The sequence below is a fragment of the Cucurbita moschata genome, unplaced genomic scaffold (genome assembly GCF_002738365.1).
Source record: "Cucurbita moschata cultivar Rifu unplaced genomic scaffold, Cmos_1.0 Cmo_Scf00021, whole genome shotgun sequence".
NCBI lineage: Eukaryota > Viridiplantae > Streptophyta > Magnoliopsida > Cucurbitales > Cucurbitaceae > Cucurbita > Cucurbita moschata.
Window position 1 is genome coordinate 3,881,708 of NW_019268537.1, and position 25,272 is coordinate 3,906,979.

At 36.0% G+C, this 25,272-nt stretch overlaps 4 protein-coding genes across 6 annotated transcripts; 3 read left to right on the forward strand and 1 right to left on the reverse strand.

Annotated features, from left to right (window-relative positions):
• The first annotated feature begins 4,713 nt into the window (after positions 1-4,713).
• LOC111458489 (putative ABC transporter C family member 15) lies at positions 4,714-11,047 on the forward strand. The gene is made up of 10 exons (XM_023101196.1): positions 4,714-5,839; positions 5,933-7,362; positions 7,440-7,526; positions 8,198-8,800; positions 8,900-9,064; positions 9,204-9,498; positions 9,578-10,098; positions 10,177-10,240; positions 10,322-10,561; positions 10,645-11,047. Exons 1-10 carry the CDS (start codon positions 5,011-5,013, stop codon positions 10,752-10,754), a joined length of 4,344 nt encoding a protein of 1,447 aa, XP_022956964.1. The 5' UTR covers positions 4,714-5,010; the 3' UTR covers positions 10,755-11,047.
• Positions 11,048-13,071: 2,024 nt separating this feature from the next.
• Positions 13,072-15,960, forward strand: LOC111458687 (lysine histidine transporter 2-like). The gene is made up of 6 exons (XM_023101474.1): positions 13,072-13,253; positions 14,198-14,975; positions 15,049-15,154; positions 15,359-15,450; positions 15,544-15,612; positions 15,694-15,960. Exons 1-6 carry the CDS (start codon positions 13,072-13,074, stop codon positions 15,790-15,792), a joined length of 1,326 nt encoding a protein of 441 aa, XP_022957242.1. The 3' UTR covers positions 15,793-15,960.
• Positions 15,961-19,994: 4,034 nt separating this feature from the next.
• Positions 19,995-20,876, reverse strand: LOC111458300 (TLC domain-containing protein At5g14285-like). Its single transcript, XM_023100855.1, has one exon. The coding sequence runs from the start codon at positions 20,852-20,854 to the stop codon at positions 20,105-20,107; it is 750 nt and encodes a 249-aa protein (XP_022956623.1). The 5' UTR covers positions 20,855-20,876; the 3' UTR covers positions 19,995-20,104.
• Positions 20,877-21,992: 1,116 nt separating this feature from the next.
• On the forward strand, positions 21,993-24,713 carry LOC111458301 (uncharacterized membrane protein YuiD-like). 3 transcript variants are annotated; one of them, XM_023100857.1, is made up of 5 exons: positions 21,993-22,402; positions 22,584-22,740; positions 22,833-22,883; positions 23,661-23,753; positions 24,224-24,713. In XM_023100857.1, exons 1-5 carry the CDS (start codon positions 22,248-22,250, stop codon positions 24,296-24,298), a joined length of 531 nt encoding a protein of 176 aa, XP_022956625.1. In that variant the 5' UTR covers positions 21,993-22,247; the 3' UTR covers positions 24,299-24,713. The 3 variants fall into 3 exon arrangements, with proteins under 3 accessions (XP_022956625.1, XP_022956626.1, XP_022956624.1); XM_023100858.1 differs by having other exon boundaries at positions 23,661-23,773; positions 24,224-24,314; XM_023100856.1 differs by lacking the exon at positions 24,224-24,713 and adding an exon at positions 23,809-24,217 and having other exon boundaries at positions 23,661-23,773.
• The last annotated feature ends 559 nt before the right edge of the window (positions 24,714-25,272 follow it).

The window sequence follows — 25,272 nt, forward strand, 5'->3', positions numbered from 1 at the left end:
GGCTGCTGCTGCTGCCTTCCTTTCCTTTTCATTCTTTCTTCATTCAAACCTTCATTCATTATAATGTCGACATTATGTTTTCATTTATTTACTTTTAATACTCCTGGGTTTTAGGATTCGGATTAAGATTTAGAATACAGATCTGATGATGGAGGGTTATGACATTCTCGAGCTTCTTATGACATGATTATGTCACTTACTTGACTTGAACGAGTTCTAATATCCCCAAAATTTATGTTAGGATTTGGAATATGGGTTCGACTATCGAGGGTCTCGACATTTCTCTACTTCTTTTGCGACATAACTATGTTACCTATTTGACTTGAATGAGTTCTAATATCCTCATAATTCAAACGAGGGTTTGGAATCTGGATTTCAATACATGAGATTCTTGACATTTCCCTACTTCCTGTGCGATATGACTATGTTGTTGTAAGTTGTCAGAAAGATGCATTGTCACAACTCTCATTTAGTTCATAATCCTTGATGTTCATATTCTCGTTCATTTTGGTTATTAATTTTCATTTAGTTTATAACCATTTTGGTCCATATCCTTATTTGTTTTGGTTAGCCCTCGTTTGGTTTATAACCCTTTTGATTCATATTTCAGAATTAATATTGTTATGCATGTATAAATGTTTGTCTAGCATTATATTTGCCTAGAGGTAATTGAGAGGAATTTTGTAAGAGAGACTTTGTAGTGTGAGAGTGTGAGAGTTAGATACACTCGTAAACATTTTGATTGTAGTGATTTGCTACTACCAGTGGATTTAGGGGAATTTCTTCTCTCGTAACCACGTAAATCTTTGTGTCTCTTTGTTTAATTTCTGTTTGTGGGTGTGTGAGTGCGATCGTTCTTACTTCGACTTCTGCAACGATAATTGGGTATCAAAGTACTTTTTGTTGTAGCATTTGCACTACAACAATTGGGTATCAAACATTAAAGGTTGTAACATTACGACACAACATATGTCACCCATTTGACTTGAACGAGTTTTAATATCGCATAATAGAATTAGGATTCGAAATCTAGATTCAACAATTGAGAGTCTTGAGATTCTCCTACTTCTTCTGTGATATGAGTATGTCACCTACTTGACTTGAACGAGTTCTAATATCCCCACATGATTCCTAGGAAATTTATCAAATGATTACCTAACATAGGATTACTCCAAACCAAACATGTTTAACTTTGAAATTCATATAATTGTGTGACAAAAAAAGAAATTATGTCTCGTTCATATAGATGGTAACTGTAAATTATTTTGAGTATTTTTTAATTATAGTTTCATATGCCACAGAGTACTCTCATTCAGATGTGGTATTAGTTCATTCACGTACTTTTTGTTTACTCGAACGTTACATCTGACGGTTCATCTCAAAAAACAATAATTTTATTGATATTAAATTGGGTTAAGGTTAGGTGGATAATTTATTCGCCGAACTCTCATCTTAAAAAACGTTTGTTTGTTGTTCGTATTTTAGTGAGAGTTCTGTCAATATTAAAATAAAATTTATAATATATTGCTAAGTAAAAAATAATAATAATTCAATTAATCAATATAATATCTTGATTAAAAAAAAAAAGATGACAAGATTTTCTCTCTCGAGTCAAAGTCACGTCTTTCAAAATCTTTTGATCTGTTATATTATTTTATTATTATAATGCTGGTATATATATGACATTTAGACAAAATCGTGTCTACTTGTGCTGCCCAACATGAAACGACTCAAATTGTATTGAAGAGAGACCAAATAGTTATCAAGCCTTCTCGACTGAGCGTCGTAAGCTTTCTTGGTTAAATGTTTTCAATGCAATTAACATTTACAGTATCCTCGCTCACATTTTATAAAAATATTCTCTTAATATGTCACTCGAGACTAAAGATTATATTGAAATTATGTGTAAAGTATAATTTTTATATAGTTTGTTCGTCGGATTAGAACATATGTCATCCAATCACTTTTTTGTTGTACCAACCCAGATCCACCGCTAGCAGATATTGTCCTCTTTGGGCCTTCCCTCTCAGGCTTCCCCTCAAGGCTTAAAAACGGATCTACAGGTTTCCACACCCTTATGAATGGTGGTTTGTTTTCCTCCCAACCAACGTGGGACATCATATTTGTTGTCAAAAGAGTATATACATATTAATCATGGATTAATTAAACTTATTATAATTTATTTATTAAACATTAATAAGATTTTTATTCATGTAAAACAAAAGGATAAACATTACTTTATTAAGTTCATCCACATCAATCAAATAAATCTCATTTCACATGTATTTTGCTTACTTTATCACTTTATATTATTAAAATAAATAAATAAATAACGGAAGGATGTTGGATTTATTAGAATTGGTGCACGTGGAAAATAGCTTTTCCAAAAGTTGTCTTCTTTCAATAAAATTAAAGAAAAAAAAAAGAAAAAGGAAATGTCTTCTCAGCCATGGAATATGTTCATACAATATATACACTTTCTTTATATATATATATATATATATATATATATATATATAATTTCTAATAAATTAAAAAAAAAAACTTACCTTTGCAATATATTTTAATAATTCCTTTTATGTGGATTTTTACCTTGTTTTTATTATTTATTTTATAAAATACAAGTTTAAAATATAAAAATATTATAATTATACCCATCGGTTAAATTATACATACCAGTGTTTTTTCTTGAATTTAATAGAGAAATAATTTAAACTATTTTTTCTTTTTTTGAAATTACAGGAGTTGGAAGAAATATACTTTCCGAGAATGTTTATGTTTTTATTAACGATGAATTCAAACTTTAAATTTAAAATTATGAATTACATTAAAAAGTAAAAAAAAATAATTTATTTAATTTTTAAAATGAGAAGGTGTATAACATAATATTATAACAAACTATATATTATTTCAAAATAATAAAACTACATATCCATAAATTAATAAATTAATGAAATATTTAGTTAGTAACTACAATTTTTTTTTTGTTATTATCGTAAATATATATAACAGTTTTTTTACATGAAATAAAATATATTATTTTTTTGGAAATATATCACAATTTTGGTAAGGCAGACTATTTTTCAGTTATCCATGGAACCCAATTTTTTACTTTTTTTTGTAATTAAATTATGTTTTTTTATGTTTATACAATGAATTTCCAATTATATCCTACAGGCAACCCACCTACCAATTTTGAATTACACATTAAATAATATTATTATTAATAATACAAATAAAATGGTACATAAAGAAATTTGAAAAAAATAGGCGTAAATGACAAAATCTTAATTAAATTAAATATTATGTCTCACATTATATATATTTATGAATTTATTTCTATAATTAAAAAAAATATTATATTTGGTAATTGTGTATATATGTTAAATTAAATTATATTTTCTTTTCAAATAAACTGAAAGAAAAAAATCACTAACAAATTATATTAAATAAAAAAATACAAAACAAAAAAAAATACTATGGATAATAAATCACTAAAATACACAAAATTAATTAATTAGAGATAATTTTGATTTATAATAGAAATCCACAATATTTTTTATTTTAAAAAAAAACCCTATATTTTTCCATATTTATTTGATGCATTTAATCAACTTATTAATTAGAGAAATATTATTTAATTTAAATTAAATTACTATTATATTCGATTTTTTTTACTTAAAAAGATTATTTAAGTTGAAATTACTAATTAGCCATCAAAAGCCAAAAGTTTAAATACTTTTTTTTATCTTTTTTTAAAAAAAATTACCTCGTGGTAATGGCACGTGAGACTCACGTTTGCAGCACACGCCAGCGGGATCTCTGGCACGCGCCGAGCCCGGTTTGAAAGGGTTGGCAACTCGGTGCCACCCATCAGTCACACGACTTGGCGTTACGTCATCAATCCACTCTTATCTCCAGGGTAATAATCCACGTGGCACCCTTTCATTAGTGCACGGGATTCGATAACATTAACGTGACTGGACCAAATACTCCTCTTACGAATAAAGTTCTTATTCCTGAACCCAAAAAATTAAAATTAAATTTAAAAAATAATTTATTTATTTTTACTTTTGTGTTTATTTGGATAAATTAACTTTATAATAATGGATTTATTGCCCTTCTATTTATTAAGTTTTTGCCTTTTTTTTTCTTTTTTTTATATTAATAGTAGCTATAATTATATGAATAATATTAATTTTTACCTATTTAATTTGTAATTAATTTTAAATCAAAACAATATTGGTTTAATTTTGTGTGGTCCCATCACTGACTCTAGTTAATTTCACTCGGGACCACTATGTGATTTATGGAAACTATAGTTTTTAAAAATATTTAAGATTTAATTTAATTTAATTAAAATTTATCATTTTCATATACTAGATAAGATTTAAAAAAAAATAATAATATGTAACTATATATATATTATTTTAACTAAATATTAATATTAAATATCCATTAATTAAACTTAAAAAATATTCATAAATTTAACAATTAATAAACCATATAAATAAAACACTGTGATTTTTAAGAATAATAATCCATTTAAAGATTTTTAAAAAAATAGGGAAATGTGAATTTAAAATGGAGTCATTATGAGGGTATTATCGGAATTGCAAGTTCATTGGGAGGTGAAGTACTATAATGGAGGGATTATATGGTTTTTAGCGGCTTAATTGGACCGAAAATGATGAGCTTGGGACGACAAAGACTAGTCTGAAAAGTGACAGAGTTTTCTATTTTTAAATGCGATTCCATATATAAAGAACATGTTCACTGGCCACTGAGATAAATCCACCAGGTTTTTTTTCTCAAATTTTGTTTCAGTTTTCATCATTTTCACGGGGTTCTTCCTGTTCTTGTTTTGTTGTTCTGAATTCCATGGATTTCTTCTCTTGTTGAGCTATTTCTATTTGAACTCACATTTCGGTTTCTGAAATTACTCTGTTGATTCTTACTGAGTTTGCCGTCTTCTTCTCAATGCGTTTCGAGATTTAAACGCAAATTTTCATGGATATTCCTTCTATTATCGTAAATGCTGTGTTTATTTTTGCATTATCGATGTGGATTTTGCTTCACTCGTGTAGACGAGAAGCAGAGAGTGGAATCCCTCAATCGAGAAACAGAGCATTTCGAGAGTTTAAATGGCTAACCAGCATTACGATCTTTTCTAATGCTGTTCTTCCGTTTTGGTATTCTGGATTTGCTGCTTATGAGTACTGGAATCATGGAATCGTTGATTGGGGATTGATCATCTCAGCTTTAACGTGGATTTTCGCCGCTGCGATTGCTTTCTACTGGAGAAATGGAACGAATCATCAAGCCAAAAGATGGCCGTTGATTCTAATTGTTTGGTGGATTTTCTCTTGTTTGTATGGATTAGGTTCTTCGATTATTTACCTGCTTACACACTTGAAATCCATGGAGTTTCCTCATTTTCTTCCAAAAGCTACTGTTATAGATTTTGCTTCATTCACTCTGTCTTTGATCATCTGCTGGACTGCACTGATTGTTAACTATCATGATAAACACAATGATCTTGAGAAATCATTGCTCCAAAAAGAGAATGATTCTTGTTCTGAATATGATGGTGGGTTCATCAGTCCTGGATTTTGGAGTCAAATTACATTCCAATGGCTAAACCCTCTCTTCAAAAGGGGGAGGAATCAAAAACTTGAATTAGTTCATGTTCCTTGTGTTCCTCAATCTGAAACAGCTGAATATGTTTCCTCCTTGCTGGAAGAATCGCTTCAGAGAAAGAAAATTGAATCATCTTCCTTGCCCAAAGCTATAGTTCTTGCTACATGGAAATCTCTGGTTTTAACTGCAATATTTGCGGGTACTGTTCTTGCTTACACTATTTGAATTCTTCTCTACAAACTTTAAATCTTTGTGGTTCTCTAATTTCTTCTTTGTTCAAAACTTTTATTAGGAGTCAACACATTAGCATCCTTTATGGGGCCTTTCTTAATCTCCAACTTTGTGAATTATCTGTTGGGAAAAGGCGATAAATCAAGCAACCGTGATGGGTTGATTCTTGCATTCTTCTTCTTCTTTGCTAAGACATTGGAGTCTCTTACTCAAAGACAGTGGTATTTCGGCACTCACCGTGTCGGTATCCAGGTAAGGGCAGCTCTTACAGTGATGATCTACAAGAAATCTATATCTGTTAATGCTGCTGGTCCAAGTAATGGAAAGATCATTAATCTAATAAATGTTGATGTTGAAAGAATTGGAGACTTCTCTTGGTATATCCATAAGATTTGGTTGCTTCCTGTCCAAATAGCTCTAGCACTTATCATTCTTTTTAGGAATCTTGGAGCTGCTCCTTCCATTACTGCTCTGTTAGCTACAATATTTATAATGGTAAGCAACACACCTTTAGCTAATGTACAAGAAAGTCTACACTCGAAAATAATGGATGCAAGAGACTCTAGAATCAAATTGACATCAGAGACTCTAAAGAACATGAGAGTCTTGAAACTTCATTCTTGGGAACAGACGTTTATGAAGAAAGTCTTGCAACTTCGAGAAGTCGAAAGGAGCTGGTTAAAGAGATATCTCTATACATGCTCCGTTATAGCATTTCTGTTCTGGGTTTCACCAACTTTAGTTTCAGTACTTACTTTTGGTGCTTGTGTTATGGTGAAAATCCCTCTAACAGCAGGCACGGTTTTATCAGCCATTGCTACTTTTAGGATCCTACAAGATCCAATTTATAACCTACCGGAGCTGATTTCCATGATTGCTCAAACAAAAGTCTCCCTTGACCGTATACAAGAGTTCATTCAAGAAGAAGATCAAAGGAAGCAGATTTATCATCCTCCTTCCAGTTCATCAGATATCGTGATCGAAATGGAGGTAGGGGAGTATTTGTGGGAAGCGAGCGATCTAAATTTTAAGAAACCAACGATTAAAGTTTCAGAAAAGATGCAAATACCAAAAGGTTACAAAGTTGCAGTTTGCGGGTCGGTCGGTTCGGGAAAATCAAGCCTACTTTGTAGTATACTGGGCGAGATCCCACAGATTTCAGGAACACAAATGAAGATACATGGAACTAAAGCTTATGTTCCCCAAAGTGCTTGGATCCAATCAGGCACTGTAAGAGAGAATGTGCTGTTTGGGAAGGAGATTGATAAACATTTTTATGAGGATGTGCTAGAAGCCTGCGCTCTGAATCAGGATATCAAGCTGTGGCTGGATGGCGATTGCACCTTGTTGGGAGAGAGGGGTGTGAATCTAAGTGGTGGACAAAAGCAGCGGATTCAATTGGCAAGGGCAGTGTATAGTGATGCAGATGTTTACTTCCTGGATGACCCTTTTAGTGCTGTGGACGCATGTACTGGAACACATTTGTTCAAGGTAAGCATCACATTTTTGTTATTCCTGTAGTCTCTTTCGTTTTAAGATTCTTACACGAAACTTTAATGATAATGCAGAGATGTCTTTTGCAACTTCTGTCTAGTAAAACTGTTGTATATGCTACTCATCACTTGGAATTCATAGAAGCTGCGGACCTTGTTCTGGTAAGTACTCCAGTTTTTTCGTCGTTTTCCATGGAGTATCACAAGGATTGTTGGGAGGGAATCCCATATTGACTAATTTAGGGAATGATCATGAGTTTATAAGTAAGGTATACATCTCCACTGGAATGAGGCTTTTTAGAAAACCAAAGCAAAGCCATGAGAGCTTAGCTCAAAGTGGACAATATCATACCATTTTGGAGATCCGTTATTCCTAACATGGTATTAGAGTCATGCCCTTAACTTGCCATTTCAATAGAATCCTCAAATGTCGAACAAAGAAGTTGTGAGCCTCGAAGGTGTAGTCAAAAGTGACTCAAGTGTCGAACAAAGAGTGTACTTTGTTCGAGGATTCTAGAGAAGGAGTCGAGTCTCGATTAAGGAGAGGTTGTTCGAGGGTTCCATAGGTCTAAGGGGAGACTCTATCGTGTACTTCGTTCGAGGGGAGGATTGTTGGGAGGGAGTCCCACATTGACTAATTTAGGGAATGATCATGGGTTTATAAGTAAGGAATACATTTCCATTGGTATGAGGCCTTTTGGGAAAGCTCAAAGCAAAGCTACGAGAGTTTATGCTCAAAGTGGACAGTATAGTATAATATCATTGTAAAGATCCGTTATTCCTGACACTAACCCCAACTGCATCCTATTGAATTCGAATGCTTTTGCTTTCAGGTAATGAAAAATGGTCATATTGTTCAATCAGGAAAGTATGCAGAATTAATATCAGATTCGAACGGTGAACTTGCTAGACACATTGCAGCACATAGAAGATCACTGAATGGAGTTAAGCCACTGAAAGAAGATAAACCCCATCATAAAAGACCATGTAAGACACATCAAATAGAAGCTCTAGATGAAAGTTCTTCCTTGTCCCTTGGAAATGGTGGCCATTCTGTGAGAGCTCAAGAAGAGGAAGCGCAAACCGGTCGAGTACAGTGGAGTGTCTACTCAACCTTCATCACATCTGCTTATAAAGGAGCTCTTGTTCCTGTAATCCTTCTGTGTCAAGTTTTGTTTCAAATCCTTCAAATGGGCAGTAATTACTGGATTTCTTGGGCAACAGAAGAAGAAGGCAAGGTCAGCAGAAAGCAGTTTTTCGTGACGTTCGTTTTGATGTCCGGTGGGAGCTCCATCTTTATATTAGGCCGTGCCGTTTTTATGGCAACCATCGCTATCGAGACGGCACAACGAATGTTTCTTGGAATGGTGACATCAATATTTGCAGCACCTATTTCATTTTTTGATGCCAAACCTTCAAGCCAAATCCTTAACAGGGTAATAACCTTCTCAACGTGTTTGTTATCGTCACGTCTATTAAATGTTTGTATTACGTCAATAATGTTAACCTCCCTTTTCTTCTTCTCTATGATGCAGTCATCTACTGATCAAAGCACCTTGGATACAGATATCCCTTATAGATTAGGAGGATTGGCTTTTGCACTCATTCAGCTGTTGAGTATCATCATTCTGATGTCCAAGGTTGCATGGCAAGTTTTCCCACTCTTCCTTGTCGTCCTTGCTCTCTCTATATGGTACCAGGCGAGAACATAAACCCACTTTTAGCTTTTCATTTACTACCAGTTCATCAAATATGATATCAAAAAGCAAGTAGTTTTAGGATTTTAATCCTTAACTCATCAGGTTTAGTGTCTTGAAATGTTTTTGATTCCCTTTACAGGGATATTACATCAGTACTGCTAGAGAACTAGCTAGAATGGTCGGGATTCGAAAGGCTCCGATTCTTCATCACTTTTCGGAAACAGTCGTTGGTGCAACAATTATCCGTTGTTTTAATCAAGAGGATCGTTTCTTGAGAAAAACACTGAAGCTGGTTGATGATTATTCTCGTGTGGTCTTTCACAACTCGACTTCTATGGAATGGTTGTGCCTACGGATCAATTTTCTTTTCGACGTCGTCTTCTTTCTTGCGCTCGTCATCTTAGTGACCCTTCCTAGAACAGCTATTGATCCTAGTAAGTTGATCTGTCACTGCCATCCAAAACTTTCATTTGATCAACATATCACCTAAGCAAATGGTTCATCTTACTACAGGCTTAGCAGGATTAGCAGCCACATATGGTTTGAACATGAATGTGCTTCAGGCTTGGGTGATATGGAATTTATGCAACGTTGAGAACAAAATGATATCTGTTGAAAGAATTCTTCAGTTTACGAACATCGCTTCGGAAGCACCACCGGTTATCGAAGATTGTAGGCCGCTGCCGGAATGGCCAACGGAGGGAAAGATAGAACTTGAGAACCTCCATGTCCAATACCGTCCTAATCTTCCATTGGTTCTCAAAGGGATCACTTGTACCTTCCCAAAAAGGAAGAAGATTGGAGTTGTTGGCAGGACAGGAAGTGGTAAGTCCACCTTAATTCAAGCACTTTTTAGAGTGGTTGAGCCTTCTGCTGGAAGGATTCTCATTGATGGAGTTGATATTTGCAAAATGGGTCTGCATGATCTGAGGTCTAAGTTGGGTATCATTCCACAAGACCCAACATTGTTCCAAGGAACCATGAGAACTAATCTAGACCCTTTGCAACAACATAGTGACCAAGAAATATGGGAGGTGAGATTGGAAATGCTTTGTCTCGTGTACGATGAAACGTTGACACGGTCTTAACTTAACACTAACTTAATATTTCAGGTCCTTCACAAGTGTCGGTTCGCCGAGATCATCCAAACAGACCGAACAGTTCTTGAAGCGCCAGGTACATTGAGGTCTCCCATTGTTTTGGAAGTGTTCTTGTTCAGTTTAGTTTATTTTCTACTCAAATGTAATGCTGCTGCAGTTGCTGAAGATGGAGAGAATTGGAGTGTTGGACAGAGGCAACTTGTTTGCTTGGCTAGGGTGCTTCTCAAGAAGCGTAGGATTCTTGTGTTGGATGAGGCAACAGCCTCCATTGATACTGCAACAGAAAACAGAATTCAGGAAACGATAAGAGAGGAGACGAATGGATGCACGGTCATTACCGTGGCTCATCGAATCCCGACAGTCATCGACAATGATTTGGTTTTGGTTCTTGATGAAGGCAAGCTAACTCCTTACATTTGAGTATATTATAAAAACTAAAGCTACTAGTATCATTCTAAGGCATGAGTTTCATTGTTATAGGCAAGGTGATCGAGTACGATTCACCGTCTCGATTACTCGAGAACAGTTCTTCTATGTTTTCGAAGTTGGTGGCAGAATTCTTGAGGAGATCATCCAACAGTCGCTCATAGTCGATGGGGACTTTCGCCAACCGAACCTGAAGTTCATGACTGATTGACTTGCACACTGCTACTAACTGCATAGGCTGGAGATTTGTAAAGTAAGAAACTTGATACTCATCCTCTGAAGCAATAGCAGATCCAAGCAAATAGATTGACAAGCTTTCTACCATTAGTTGATAAGATAGATACAGAGCCTTAGGTATTAACCATAGTCTTCCCCTCTTATTGTTGTTTTGATGTAATTGAAAGCATGTTTCATTTCATCATAATAAAATTTTTATGCCACAGAGCAGTTGATGATATTCCTTGATCATCCCATTCTTCTGGGTCGTGTGAGACTAGAATACCGGTTGAACATGCTTCGAATGGGTAAGGCAGTTAAAATATCATCATTAGTCCAATAGGGTTAAACCCAATAATTGTACAAGGCCATTGTCTATATATTTTAAGAAAATGACCTAAGTTCCGCTTATTTAGGATTCACTGAAATCAACGGATTTCCCTTGCCTCCTGGATCCATTGGGTGAGTGGAAGACATTGAGAAGGGCTTCACGATGTTTGTTACTATATGTTAGAGTAACGAATCATTGGTTTAACTGAATAACTAAATAAAATAGATAGACATTTTTCCTTGTCTTAGGTTGATGGATCTTCTCCATTGAAAAATCCCCTCTATAGATTATACACATTTTAGTTCAACGAGACAAATTCCAATTGAAAGAGGACATTGGGCGAGTGTCCTAGAATCTCTCATCAATAGAAGTTAGACCATCTAGGGACTTACACCAGTCTGATTTAGGTATTTTAGAAATAGATATCTAATTATTTTAAGAAAAATATTTATATAATTTAAGAATAAAGATATCTAATTATTTTAGAATAAACATTTATATATTTTAAGAATAAATGATTAAATATTTTAAGTATAAAATTTACTAATTATTTTAAGAAAAACATTTATCTCATTATTTAAAAAAAAAACATTTATATATTCTAAGAATAAATGATTAACTATTTTAAGAGATACAGATATTTTAGAAATAAAGATATTTAATCATTTTATAAAAATATTTATATATTTTAGAAATAAATGATTAAATATTTTAGGAATTAATTGTCTAGTCTATCGTACAATCCACCCTACCAAAGTTTTGGTTCGAAGAAATGCCAAATAGTATAAGTAAAGCAAAGTGTAGTACCAATAATTCTCAAGTAGTCTGAAGTAAAGCAAAGTATAATAGTATTTTATAGAATGTTTTGTAATCTCTTCTCGATTGATCAAAGTTATGCGAATGTTGCAGTCGCATAAGCCGAATCAACATTCTGAAAACTATATATATATATATATAGTTTGTTCTACTGTATTTTCGAGGTGGATCGTAAAAAAAATAGATGTAGACAATAATGCACTCAAGGTATTGTCGTAATATAAAATATGATAGAAAAATAAACCATAAAATTATTAATTTAAAAAACGTAAAATAAAATATGGCACAATATTACGTGTTGCACGCTATTCCAAAAGTCGATGATTTAATCTTCACTTAGCAATTGTTAAACTAAAAACACTCGTCACCAAAACATGACATCTAACACATTAGCATATAGTTCCATCCGCATAATGCAGATATTACAACTTAAAGCATTAGATTAGACAATAGATAACCAAATTACTTTCTAATCTTATACGAACCGTTTCCACCAATGAAAAGAGTTAGGCATCTCGACCTATCACGTGACACGTACGTTTTTCGAATCCAACCCATAATTAAAAAACATAACACGTCAAAGCTTTTTCGGTCTAAATAATGTTTTTTTCTTATTTAAACCAAAGTTTGCTAGTAATTAAAATGAAGGAATCAAAACATCCATCATAACAAATCATTCACTCCCATAACCACTTTCCTCATCGACGGTTGAATTTGTTCATAAAAACATGGAAATAATTCATTTATTTTGGTAAAACCAAACCAAATTTAATTAATTACCATAAAGGGCAGCAATGGAGGGATGAATAGAAGCAAAGAATTAGGTGGCAAAGAGGGGTAGAAAGGTAAAATTGTAGTGTGGACATGGATATGCTGACACAGACCACCTCAGAACTCGGAGATTCCTAGATTCAAACGAGGAACAGGCAAGACAAGGTGAAAAAGTAAAAATTGGACAAAACATGAATGTTTATAAGCCATACAATTAATAACCCACTAATTATAGATTGTGTGTTAAGATCCTTTAAATATGGGAGCTGCTAGTGTGGAACAATAAGCTCATCCTGGTTCGATCTATCGAGTCTCTTAATTGGTGTGTCGTAAAATCAAGCACAAAAATGGCTCATGATCAAGATCCGTCACCCAACGCTGGCGTTGCCAATCAGAAAGCCATCGACGACTGGCTTCCGATCACTTCTTCTAGGAATGCCAAATGGTGGTATGCTGCTTTTCATAATGTCACTGCCATGGTCGGCGCCGGCGTCCTCAGCCTCCCTTATGCCATGTCTGAACTCGGATGGTACTCTCTCTTTCTCTCTCTCTAGATATCATGATAAAGATTCTCTTTTTTTCGATTTGCCACGTGTTTTAGACATATACACATCGACCCACTTCATATTTTCGATTGTATGTACTCCTGACATAAAAAGGTTTAGTATCGTTGGATATCGTTGACCCTACTGATATATAGTGAATCCTCTACTTATCTAATGACGGTGAGATTTTGGCTACATTTTTTACGATTCTTTTGACATTTTCTAAATGTTTCAAAAACGACACTTGAAATTAATATTTTGGATGGAAGCTGACTTAGAATGATGTAGTGGTGGGCTAAACCTTCGATACTAACTCTAGAATTGCACAAAGAGAAAGACGTCTAATCCAAACATTTTCTCCTGCCTATTCTACAACAAGAGCATTTGATGCTTCCTGTACTACTCGAAGGGTCAGTCTCGAGGCGGAACTTCCCTCACCCTCTACATTTTGCTGAGTTGTATGTGTTGCAGCCTAGTTATGTAGGGAAGATGATGTCTCCTCTGGATTGCCATAATAAGTGACGATCCAAATCTATGTTATAAGTCACTATCTCATCTGGGTTGTCATAGTAAGTGACGATCCAAATCTATGTTATAAGTCATTATCTCATCTGGGTTGTCATAACGATCCAAATCTATGTTTTAGGCAACTGAAACCTCCCCTCGTGCCTATTCTGTAACAAGAGCATTCGATGCTTCCTGTACTGCTCGAAGGGTCAGTCTGGAGGTGGAACTACTCTCACCCTCTACAGTTCCCCTCTACATTTTGCTAAACTACATCTGGGTTGCCATAATAAGTGGCCATAATAAGTGACGATCCAAATCTATGTTAAAAGGGTTTCTAATATAATTGTAATTTTGAGTAATATTTGCAGTTGGGGATTAAATTTTTTGAATTTTTTTAAATTAAAATGATGGTAATTGGCAGGGGACCTGGTTCGGTGATAATGATTCTGTCATGGATCATTACGCTGTACACGCTATGGCAAATGGTGGAGATGCACGAGATGGTGCCTGGGAAGAGGTTCGACAGGTACCACGAGCTAGGCCAGCACGCCTTCGGCGAGAAGCTTGGCCTATGGATCGTGGTTCCTCAGCAGCTGACCGTGGAAGTCGGCGTCAATATCGTGTACATGGTCACCGGCGGCAAGTCCTTAAAGAAGTTCCACGAGACAGTCTGCCCCAACTGCTCCCACATCAAAACCTCTTACTTCATAGTCATATTCGCCTCCATCCATTTCGTCCTCTCCCACCTCCCCAATTTCAACTCCATCTCCGGCGTCTCTCTCGCCGCCGCCGTCATGTCTCTCAGCTACTCCACGGTGGCGTGGGTTGCTTCCTTGGAGAAAGGAGTGCAGCCGGACGTAGACTACAGCTATAGAGCCAAGACCAAATCGGACGGCGTTTTCCACTTCTTGAGTGGATTGGGTGAAGTGGCGTTTGCGTTTGCTGGCCACAACGTTGTTTTGGAGATCCAAGCCACCATTCCCTCCACGCCGGAGAAGCCCTCCAAAGGCCCCATGTGGAAAGGTGTCGTTTTGGCTTACATCGTTGTCGCTTTATGCTATTTCCCTGTCGCCATGATTGGCTATTGGGTATTCGGCAACGCTGTCGAAGACAACATCCTTATTTCCCTCGAAAAACCTGCCTGGCTCATTGCCATTGCCAACATGTTCGTCGTCATCCACGTCATCGGCAGCTATCAGGTACTCGTAATTCTGTTTAAATTATTATTCAATAAGACTGTCACAGTATAATCATTTTTTTTTTAATTTATAGATTTATGCTATGCCCGTATTTGACATGATGGAGACATTGTTGGTGAAACGATGGAACTTTACTCCTTGTTTCCGACTCCGATTCATCACTCGTTCTTTATACGTGGGTGGGTTAAATCCTCTCATTACAATTTTCATCTCTTGAATATATGCATTATGAGTGTTCGTGAATTCTGTTATAACATTTTTCAAATTATAAAAATCCGGCTCCATAATCCAATAGGGTTGATTCGAGTTGTTCAGATAATTTATTTAAAATTTTATTTTTAATAGAAGTTAAAACATTTATTCGTTCAACTCAATGTTTGCAGCTTTTACAATGTTCGTGGGAATAGCGGTGCCTTTCTTCGGTGGCTTGCTCGGGTTCTTCGGAGGCCTAGCGTTCGCGCCCACAACTTACTTCGTAACGAAAAACCATCATAAACTAATCTAAATTATGACACCATCATATTCACAAAACTAACACCTGATGATATGACCTATTCTTTACGTGCAGCTCCCATGCACCATGTGGCTAGCGATTTACAAGCCCAAAAGATTCGGCCTATCATGGACCACAAATTGGGTAACTTTCCAGCAAACCCAATTCGCCATATGATCATTTGTTGAACCATTCTGTGACTGAAACTGGTGTGAATTGCTTCAGGTTTGCATTGTGTTTGGCGTTCTGCTGATGGTCCTGTCGCCCATCGGCGGCCTGAGAACGCTCATCCTTTCAGCCAAGAACTACCAGTTCTTCTCATGAACATGATCACAGCAAGAAGTTGCAGTGTTCTCTGCAGCCAATTGTTATAGCACAGAAGCAGGATTTGGCAGGCAGATTAAAATAATTGGCTATGTTCTCTAGCCCAACCAGTTTGTACTTCAATAGGAGCGGAGGCTAGAATAATCCCCAAAGACAGATGGAATTGTGTGTTTCTACCTGCAATCGAATGCCTTCTTATTTCATTAGCTTAGAAATACTAATATGGTTATCTTATGCTTGTTGCTTTCATTTCTAATACTATTATATCAAATATTTCTACGTTACTTTGTTGTTCGAGCAGATATTGTCTGCTTCAGCCTGTTATATATCGCTCTAAGTCTCACGATTTTAACATGTGTTAGCTAGGGAGAGGTTTCCACACCCTTATAAGTGATGCTTTTGTTCGAGCAGATATTGTCTGTTTCAGTCCGTTATATATCGCTGTAAGTCTCACGATTTTAAGATGTGTTAGCTAGCAGTGATGCTTCATTTCCCTCTCTAATTGATGTGGGATCTCACAATCTAACCCCTTTGGGGACTAGCAAGCTTCGTTCCTTTCTTCAACGTCTTTCCTAGTACATTGCTCTGGCTATGATATCATTTTTAATAGCACAAGACGTCTTTCCTAGCACATTGCTCAATGTCTGGCTATGATATCATTTGTAATAGCACAAGACATCTTTCCTAGCACATTGCTTAGTGTCTGACTATGATATCATTTGTAATAGCACAAATTCACTACTAGCAAATATTGCTGTTTTGGCTCATTATGTAACACCGCTAGTCTCATTATTTTAAAATGTGTTTGTTAAGGAGAGATTTTCATTCCTTGTAAAGAATGTTTTGTTCCCCTCTCCAACCGACATGGGATCTCACAATCCACCCGTAATTGCATAAAGTTGATAATATTTGCTAGCAGTGGGCTTGAACTGTTATAGATAGGAAACAGGTTACCTACTTTTAATGGTTAAAGAAAATCATAAGTAGGATTTAAACCTACGACCAATCGGTTAACAGCTATCGATCGTTCTACCCTTGAGCTTAGCTATTAGTGAACAACGGTAAATTAGGTCTACAAAATTCAATGCTCGTTCTCGTCCCATGACTAATATAAACCTGCTATTTTTATTATCTCTTGAAACTTTTTTGTAGTGGCTCTGTTTCGTGATACAGGAGAGAAGAAGAAACTTTAAGCATATGGCTTCTCAATTAAAAAGTATGATATTAAAGAAAATATTATATCATAATATTGATAAACTAAAATAAAAACAAAATATTCGATAATAATTTTTCGATTTTCTCGTGCAATTTTTTAATAGACGATTACAAATTTTTTTAATGAAATAATCCGGTCGGTTTATATTTTTGAATAAAACCGAACCGACGTATATCCTTCCTATATGAATTGGTGAGGTTGTCGTTTGATGAAGAGGAAGAGATTCAAACGAGTAACCCTAAGAATTGGCAGTGTCATGGAAGACGAGATCGGAGAAGAGTTCGAGAGGAGTGGTTTCACGTTTGACGAAGAGGAAGAGATTCTCAAGAAATGTAAGCTCTACTTCTCATTTTTGTTTGGTTTATGTTCATGATTGGGTAGCATTGACGCGCGATTCCTCCCTTTTCTGTATTCGATCTTTCGTTGTGTGTTCATTACAATCTAAAGCCTTCAGAAATAGATTCTCAAGAGATGACTGTTTATACTAAATTGATGAGGGAGATCCATCAGTTCTTTAATGATTAAATTATTAAAGATCGCCTTATTCTGCAGCCTGCTTTTGACATTACATCTGATCTTAGACTTCTGGTAACTTATTCTTAGGATTTGAGTTACTTCCAGATCTGGAGCTCGATTATGTTGAGTAATGCTTGCTGTTGAACTATGTTTGTTTTGGTTCAGATATTCAGTCTCCCAACCCAGGCTTTTTGGAAGCAAATCAGGTAAAACATGGATACAACTTTGCATTTCCAAACAAGTTTTTTATGAATATTTTATTTTCATCCAGATTTTCTATGTTGGACGTCTGAAGTTTGCTATCACTGTTTATCAATTAATAGCTGATTGTTTTGATACTATGAAAAGAAAGAAAGAAAGGGAAAAATGAGCGCTGGATGTTCCATTGTAAAAAAAAGACATCAACATATAACGAAGCGAAACCACTACGATCATCCTGGCCTTTAGTTTGTACGTGATGTGTGTTTATTCTGGAGTAGGAATAACAATAACCGTCCATCGGTATTCTATTGCTTACAAGTGAAGAATTACATTTGGTTTAGGGTATCGTGCACCTACACTTGCTTAGTTTATACCATGAGATAATTTTTTAGTTCTTAATTCTTATCAGAAAAACAAAAGGGGGAAAAGGACTTTTGAACATTCGTTGTTCTTGAGCTTCTCTTTGGATATCTGACAGGAGAAAAAGAAACCAGTGCACAATGGGGGACTCCCTGGGGGATGATCCTTTTGATTTGCTACCTGAGTTCCCTTCTGCACTTGATTTTATTTTTATTCTTTTGTTATTTTAATTTGAGGGAGAAGGGATTGGAAAGAAAGATTGATCGGAAATGTAAGAGAGTTCTAAATTCTGAACAAAAAAGCCATTCCTCCTACCCACATAATATAATTCTAAAAAACTCAGGAAATAAACCATGCAATGGTTTTCTGTGATGTAACGCCCCTACACCAGAGTAGTGAAGATAATCAAATATTGACAGTCTTCATTTTTTAAAACCCAGACTACCTAGTTTTCTTCGTTATTGCAATGCAATGACACGATGGTTGTAAATTTTCAAAGCATACAGAACTGATGTCTGATGCATACTAATACAGAACGAATTCTGATATTTCCATCGATAATGGATTTCAGGCAAAGATAACCTGCTGCACCATGGATAGGATATTCTCAGACAAAGGGCGGGACCACGGTAATCCTAGTAAGTTGAATCTAAGAACCCTCATGATATGCAAATCCTTAGTTCATAAACAAATCAATTTGATTTTTTTTTGTTTAGATGATTGCAATTCTTGGAAATTTGATCTAAGAACCTTGTTGAAGAATAAGAATTTTAAATCTAAATATATCCAAGAACCTCAAGGGGAAATAAGATTCGGGTTATCTCGTTGATCGAATACCTCAAGGCAAGATCACTTGTTTGAGATTCAAATCACTCCACAAATAAGATCGACCATGCTAAGCTTAAATGATTCTAAACATTCAACCTAAACTACATAGAATTGCAAAGAAACTTAGTACTTGACTAAAAGAAAGCACAAAAGCACAAATGCATTTACTACATTTTTGAAGTCTACTTTACAAAGATAATATACCTGGCTTTGTATAGCCACAAAATGAAAGCCTTTAACCTTCCATGAGACATTTCAAGAGTGATAACTTTCACCCAATGTTCACATTCTTCCATCCAACATGAAACGCTTGGGGAAAGTAAGGGATTGTCCACATCATTTCATTGTTGTACATCAATTATTTATTGTCAAAACTTCGTCTGTGATGAAAGCAAAGTGTGACAATTTTGATACATGTTATAGTAGACCAGCGACTAGAGCTCAATCTCATATTTTGCCTTCAAGCAGATAAAACGTACATGTTTGTATGAGCTTCAATGACCTTTCACTTCGTCAGGTTATATCCCTCAATGAAGGAGGTTCAGAGGAAGAGCAAGTGAGCTGCGTATGTGTGAATCCCGAAACATTAGCCAAGGATGAAGGAGTACTTTTGTAAAGCTATTCGGCACGCCTGACCAGATAAATTCTTCAGTTGTCAGCATATGAATAGTGGACTTGCTGTCTAGCCCTCTCTGTTTGACTCATACGATGGACCTGCCAAATCTTGTTCAGTTTCAGTTTCAACACGACCCTTAAGTTACAGGTAACAGAATTGGTTGTAGTTTAATTCATTAAATTATCAAATAGATATGAGATTTTCAATAGAATACTATAGTGTATATTATTGTCCTTGTGAAAGAGGAGAGCAGGGCGGTTATGCCCTCAAACATGAAAAGTAAACCCATTTGTAGCATACCTTGGGAAAGAATTCATTGTTTAGTTTAGCATTGCTCAATTGGTCAGTGTATTAGTCACTAGTAGCTTTTCAAAAATAGTAAGTTTGAATCTTTCACTACTCATGTTGGAATTGTTATACTAAGAAACTGAAGAAAAAAAAAGGAACTAATTTGATCGTGAGATATGCATATTAGTAGAAATTTTAAAAATTAAACAATAGCATAAACAATTCAACCACCTGTTGTCATCCTTATCCCTAAGCCTAAGCTAAATAAGAATTAGTCTAAAATATGTTCACACTGCTTTCCCATGCTTTGTACGTCGAAACCAGAGAACCCAATGATTTCCGACCCACAGTATGCTAACAAAAATGGCAGTTCCAATAACACCCATCCATGAAATCCAAGCCCACTTAGGAATCAAATTTTCTGCTGCACTGCTGACATAAAATTCTCCCATCTTATGCAGAAAGACAGGCGCGAAGCCCCCTCTGAGAATGCTGTAAAAGGTGAAGAAATATGGAGACACGAAGTCCTGAAACTTAGCGGCGGCCGGCACATCAGCCCTTCTGTAACCCGCTAGGGTCCAAACATTCTGGCACCCACTGCTGAACTCCGCAAGCACCAAAAGCACCAGAATGGGCAGAGCACCACGACTAACCAAGTAATGGCATGTAGCGAACACGTAAAGCACTGCCAGATGATGACATATAAAGACGAAATCTCGTGGATAAAACAGTATGAAGTGAAGAAGATCCATCAAGAAATAAGCCATGCTGTACTCGAGGACAAGGCCCTGGTATTTGGTATTGAGAGCGGCGAAATCAGCCATGTTTGGAGCTTGGAGAATTGCAATGATGGCCATGATGACGACGGGACAGCCATGGGCGAGTGATATGAAGCAGCTCGAGGCCTCTAGCCTGTGCTTGGGCCCCCAATTCTGGAGCACAACCAAGTAAGCAAATACATATACAAATAGAAACATGAAGAAGAAGAAGAACAACAAGGCCAATGATGATGGGCTCTCGGGCATTTGAAACTCCATCGAGATCGATATTCAAACTGCAAAAAGCTCTGCCAATGACTGAGGAGAAACAAAAAACAAAGTGGGTATAAATTCTGATGGGTGGAGAAGTTATGCTTTTAAATGGAATATTCCAAGGCTTTCAAGTGGAAGGGAATTGGCCTCTACAAGTCGGGTCTTCCTTTTCTTCTTATACCACTTCTTCAAATTAAAGCAACCTCTCCATTGGCTTGGCTGTGCGGCGGGGCTGGCGGCGGGGCAGACTTAATAGCTGCAACCGATAACCAAATCCTGTGTGGATTAGGCCTTATTATCAAGTCCTATGTGGATTAGGCTTTTTAAGTTTCGTGCACGATTAATTATCTTAATTAAGTATGTGTGTTATTTATTCGAATTTCAAATTTGTGTTTAATTGGTGGAAATTAGATAGACATTAAAATTTTGACTCAGTCTTTGGATGCCTAGGATCACACCCATTAAGGAAATAAAAATAATCTTAAATTTTTCTAAATTTTTAATTTTTTTTTCATTCCAATCAAATATTTTGCTTTTAGAACATTATATTATGATTTGTGTAATTTTTGTTATTTGGTCTCTCAAGTTTTAAAACAAGTTCTTGTTCACAACTTTAATTTAGTAGAATGTTGATTTGGTCGTTATATTGATATAGAAGAGACACAATATTAATGTATTCGGTTACTTGTCTAGTGGTTTAATTAATATTTTGTTAGGTTATTTTGTTAGGTTAAAGTTAAGTTAGGGATCCTTTAGAAAAATATAGGGATTAAAATACTCATTTTAAAATTTTAGGGACTAAAATTAAATATATTTTAATTATTGAATTTTTTTTGTTCGGTCTTTAATATTTTTTTATTTCACTAAGTATTTTAGAATTATTATTATTATTTTTAATTCGGAGAGAATTTAAGCCTCTAATTTCCTTAATGCTGGTGAAAAATATTTTTAAATGTCGATATAACTTAATAATAAGATTAAATTTGGATTAAAATTTCTATTAGCTTTGAGACTCAATAAATATTTAAATATTTAATTTTGTATCTGTTGGTAAATTTGAAAATTAAAAAAAATTAAAATAATAATAATAATATTAACTTTGTGACAAAAAGAGCATATTCGAGGGAACGGCATATTCAATATTTGGGTTTGGAGAGAGATTGGAGATCCAATTGGAACGGGTAAGAGAGAGAAGGAGCGGAAAAGCGTTGGTCGAATAAGAACATAGAAAAAGAACCCACCAAATTGAAGCTGCCCTATTTCCAACTAACCATTTCTCTCTGTAATTACAACAAAATCCGAAGAACAATCCCATTCTTTCTGTAATAGCAACAAGAATTTTGAGTTTACCCACCAGAATTGAGAACAATTTCGTCTGCGAAGCCGATTGAATCGAGGAATGGGTCATGTGACGGCTTCATCAGGTTCGTCGATCAACGGGCCTCCTTCCAGGGCGCCTTCCTCCCTTTCATCTACGGCTTTGACGAATTTCCCTCTCATTTCTGCTCTCATTTCCTTCGCGGTTGCCCAGTTCATCAAGCTCTTCACCTCCTGGTATTTTCTCATTTCCTTCGGATCCGATTCAATTCTTAGGTTTTAACTGCATATGAATATCGTACGAGCGTTCTTGTTTGTTAGTGATAGCCGATGTTCCCATGAAATCTGGATTCTGTTTTTCTTCCTCAAGACTTGATCACGGCATTGAAGAACCAATCAATTTCTTGTTACATTTCAGGTATAAGGAACGACGATGGGATTTTAAGAGACTAGTTGGATCGGGGGGAATGCCTTCATCTCATTCTTCCACTGTTTCTGCTCTTGCCGTAGCCATTGGCCTCCAAGAAGGCTTTGGAGCATCAGTCTTTGCTGTTTCATTGATCTTAGCATGTATTGTATGGTCTCCTTATTCATTTTATGCCTACCATTCTGATTTAAGTTGTTGTAAATTTCCTGGAACGATTCTAAGAAAGAAAAATGGTGGCAGGTAATGTACGATGCAACTGGTGTGAGATTACATGCTGGACGCCAAGCAGAGGTTATATGCTTCTTTGTTCTGAATAGAACATATTGTCCTCTTTTGGCTTTTATTTTCGGGCTTCTCCTCAATATTTTTAAAACAGCTAGCAACCCTCTCCAACCGATGTGAGATCTCACAATCCACCCCCTTTCGAGGCTCAGTGTCCTCGTTAACACTCGTTCTCCTCCGTGGGATCTCACAATCCACCCCCCTTTGAGGCTCAGTGTCCTTGTTGACACTCGTTCCCCTCTCCAATCGACGTGGGATCTCACAATCCACCCCTTTTCAAGACTCAGTGTCCTCTCTGACACTCGTTCCCCTCTCCAATTGACGTGGGATCTCACAATCCACCCCTCTTCGAGGCTCAGTGTCCTCGTTGACACTCGTTCCCCTCTCCAATTGACGTGGGATCTCACAATCCACCCCTCTTCGAGGCTCAGTGTCCTCATTGACACTCGTTCCCCTCTCCAATTAACGTGGGATCTCACAACCCACCCCTCTTCGAGGCTCAGTGTCCTCGTTGACACTCGTTCCCCTCGCCAATCGATGTGGGATCTCACAATCCACCCCCCTCGAGGCCCAGCATTCTTGTTGGCACTTGTTCCCCTCATACACCCATCTTCGGAGCCCAGCAAGGATGCTGGTACTTATTCCCCTCTCCAAGAAAAAGGCTCTTTCTCCTCTTCTTTTTCCTTTTCTACTCAATTGCTTTTATTTGGACATTACTGTTATATCTTAAAGCTTTATCCTTTCTATTGACTGTTTAATATACTCTAACTAGTTTTATTTTTTTAGGTTTTGAATCAAATAGTTTATGAACTTCCTGCTGAACATCCTTTGGCTGAGAGCAGACCATTGCGAGAACTTCTTGGCCACACCCCTCCCCAGGTTTCCATTAGGGTGACACTGTACAGTAATTGATTCTTGTCTATGAAAGTGACATGTTAATGAAATATCATTTTTATTTCACTGCAAATTCAGGCTTCCATGACCTTCATATGCATGTTGAAGACTATGAAATTAACATTGTGATAAAATGGGAGATTGTTAGTTTTTACTATCACTTTTGGTATATTGTGGAACTGGAAATGATGTGGACACATGGAGTGCCCTTTGAATAACTGATTTTTTGAATGCTTTCTCAATGTGTTGGCACCTTCTGGTTTCAAAGAGCAGCTAAAACAAGTAAAGGATATTCATTTGTAGCTTTTTTACGTTATCTACAAAAGAAGTCAGGATTCCAGTGAATTGCCTTAAAGTATAGTATGAGAATAGCTTATTCAGGATTCCCTTTCATTGAAGAAAGATTTGAGGCCATTCTTTCTAACGTGCGGCTACATTCTATTTGATTCCAACAGGTTGTAGCTGGAGGATTGCTTGGTATTGTCACCTCTTCAATTGGCCATTTGATGATCATAATGACTAAGCCCTGATCATTGTGCTGAAGTAGATCGAGCGGATAAACCAGGTGTTGCTCTGATCTCATCATTAATGAAGGCTGTTTGATGGAAACTTGAGTATGAAATTATTCTTGTGAATATGGTCTGCACATAACCTTTGATCAATGAGATATTTCAGAATCATTGTTTGATTGATTGATTGATTGCTGTATTTAGTGCAATAGGAAGGACCAATAAGCTGCAGCGACATCTGCAGTATATCAGAAAACAAACATATAGCTCTTAGCACTTAAGTTTTAGATAGCTCTAATACCATTTGCTTCAACTCAATTCTGGTTCATGTAGTCTTCCAACTTTGTGGTTACTACTCGACTAATTCTGGATGAAAAGGGAGAAGGCTATTTTCTACTGCAATGTTCAAGAAAAAAATTCATTTCTGTGGCTGTCATTAGCCTTCTCAATATCACTTCTCAGTTCCCACAATAACATAATGCATGATTATATTATTACTTTATTGATAGAAAATCCATCATTTAAGACTAGCTAATTTTCTCGACTCACTTGTCGAGTACAAGTCTTGTATAGTGCCCCCTTCTATTCGGCCTTTCTTCACCGTGTGAAAGGTCTTAGGGTCTTAAGATATATTACCATTCTAGGCAGGTCGCAATAAGTCGATGATATACTGATCTATCCTACTCCATTTAATTGAAATTTCAAGCTTTTTGGTCTATTAGTGCCATGTTAGAATTTTCTCCAAACAGAAAATTGTGGAAGCGATCGTTCACAATAGTATGTGTATTTAAGAATGATATTACGTCTACAAATCGTATAACTAATGATCTTTACGAAGAATAGAGTACATTTCATTTTGCAACGATTCCTAAGTTCCCAATAAACTACGGTAATGGTAAAAGGTATTGCACTTTCTATGAGAGACCTCAAGTAAAAGCCCCCAAAGAATAGAAAATAATAATCAAACATCTGACTTCAAAAGAGTAGTAAAGACA

Bases quoted from the DNA above. Each gene is read 5' to 3' on its own strand.
- LOC111458300 (XM_023100855.1), bottom strand. From the start codon at position 20,854: ATGGAGTTTCAAATGCCCGAGAGCCCATCATCATTGGCCTTGTTGTTC.
- LOC111458489 (XM_023101196.1), top strand. From the start codon at position 5,011: ATGGATATTCCTTCTATTATCGTAAATGCTGTGTTTATTTTTGCATTA. The intron at 9,065-9,203 runs GCGAGAACATAA...TTCCCTTTACAG, and splicing joins CTCTCTCTATATGGTACCAG to GGATATTACATCAGTACTGC. The intron at 10,562-10,644 runs GCAAGCTAACTC...TCATTGTTATAG, and splicing joins GGTTTTGGTTCTTGATGAAG to GCAAGGTGATCGAGTACGAT.
- LOC111458687 (XM_023101474.1), top strand. From the start codon at position 13,072: ATGGCTCATGATCAAGATCCGTCACCCAACGCTGGCGTTGCCAATCAG. The intron at 14,976-15,048 runs GTACTCGTAATT...TTTAATTTATAG, and splicing joins ACGTCATCGGCAGCTATCAG to ATTTATGCTATGCCCGTATT. The intron at 15,451-15,543 runs GTAACGAAAAAC...CTTTACGTGCAG, and splicing joins TCGCGCCCACAACTTACTTC to CTCCCATGCACCATGTGGCT.
- LOC111458301 (XM_023100856.1), top strand. From the start codon at position 22,248: ATGGGTCATGTGACGGCTTCATCAGGTTCGTCGATCAACGGGCCTCCT. The intron at 22,403-22,583 runs GTATTTTCTCAT...GTTACATTTCAG, and splicing joins ATCAAGCTCTTCACCTCCTG to GTATAAGGAACGACGATGGG. The intron at 22,741-22,832 runs GTATGGTCTCCT...AAATGGTGGCAG, and splicing joins CATTGATCTTAGCATGTATT to GTAATGTACGATGCAACTGG.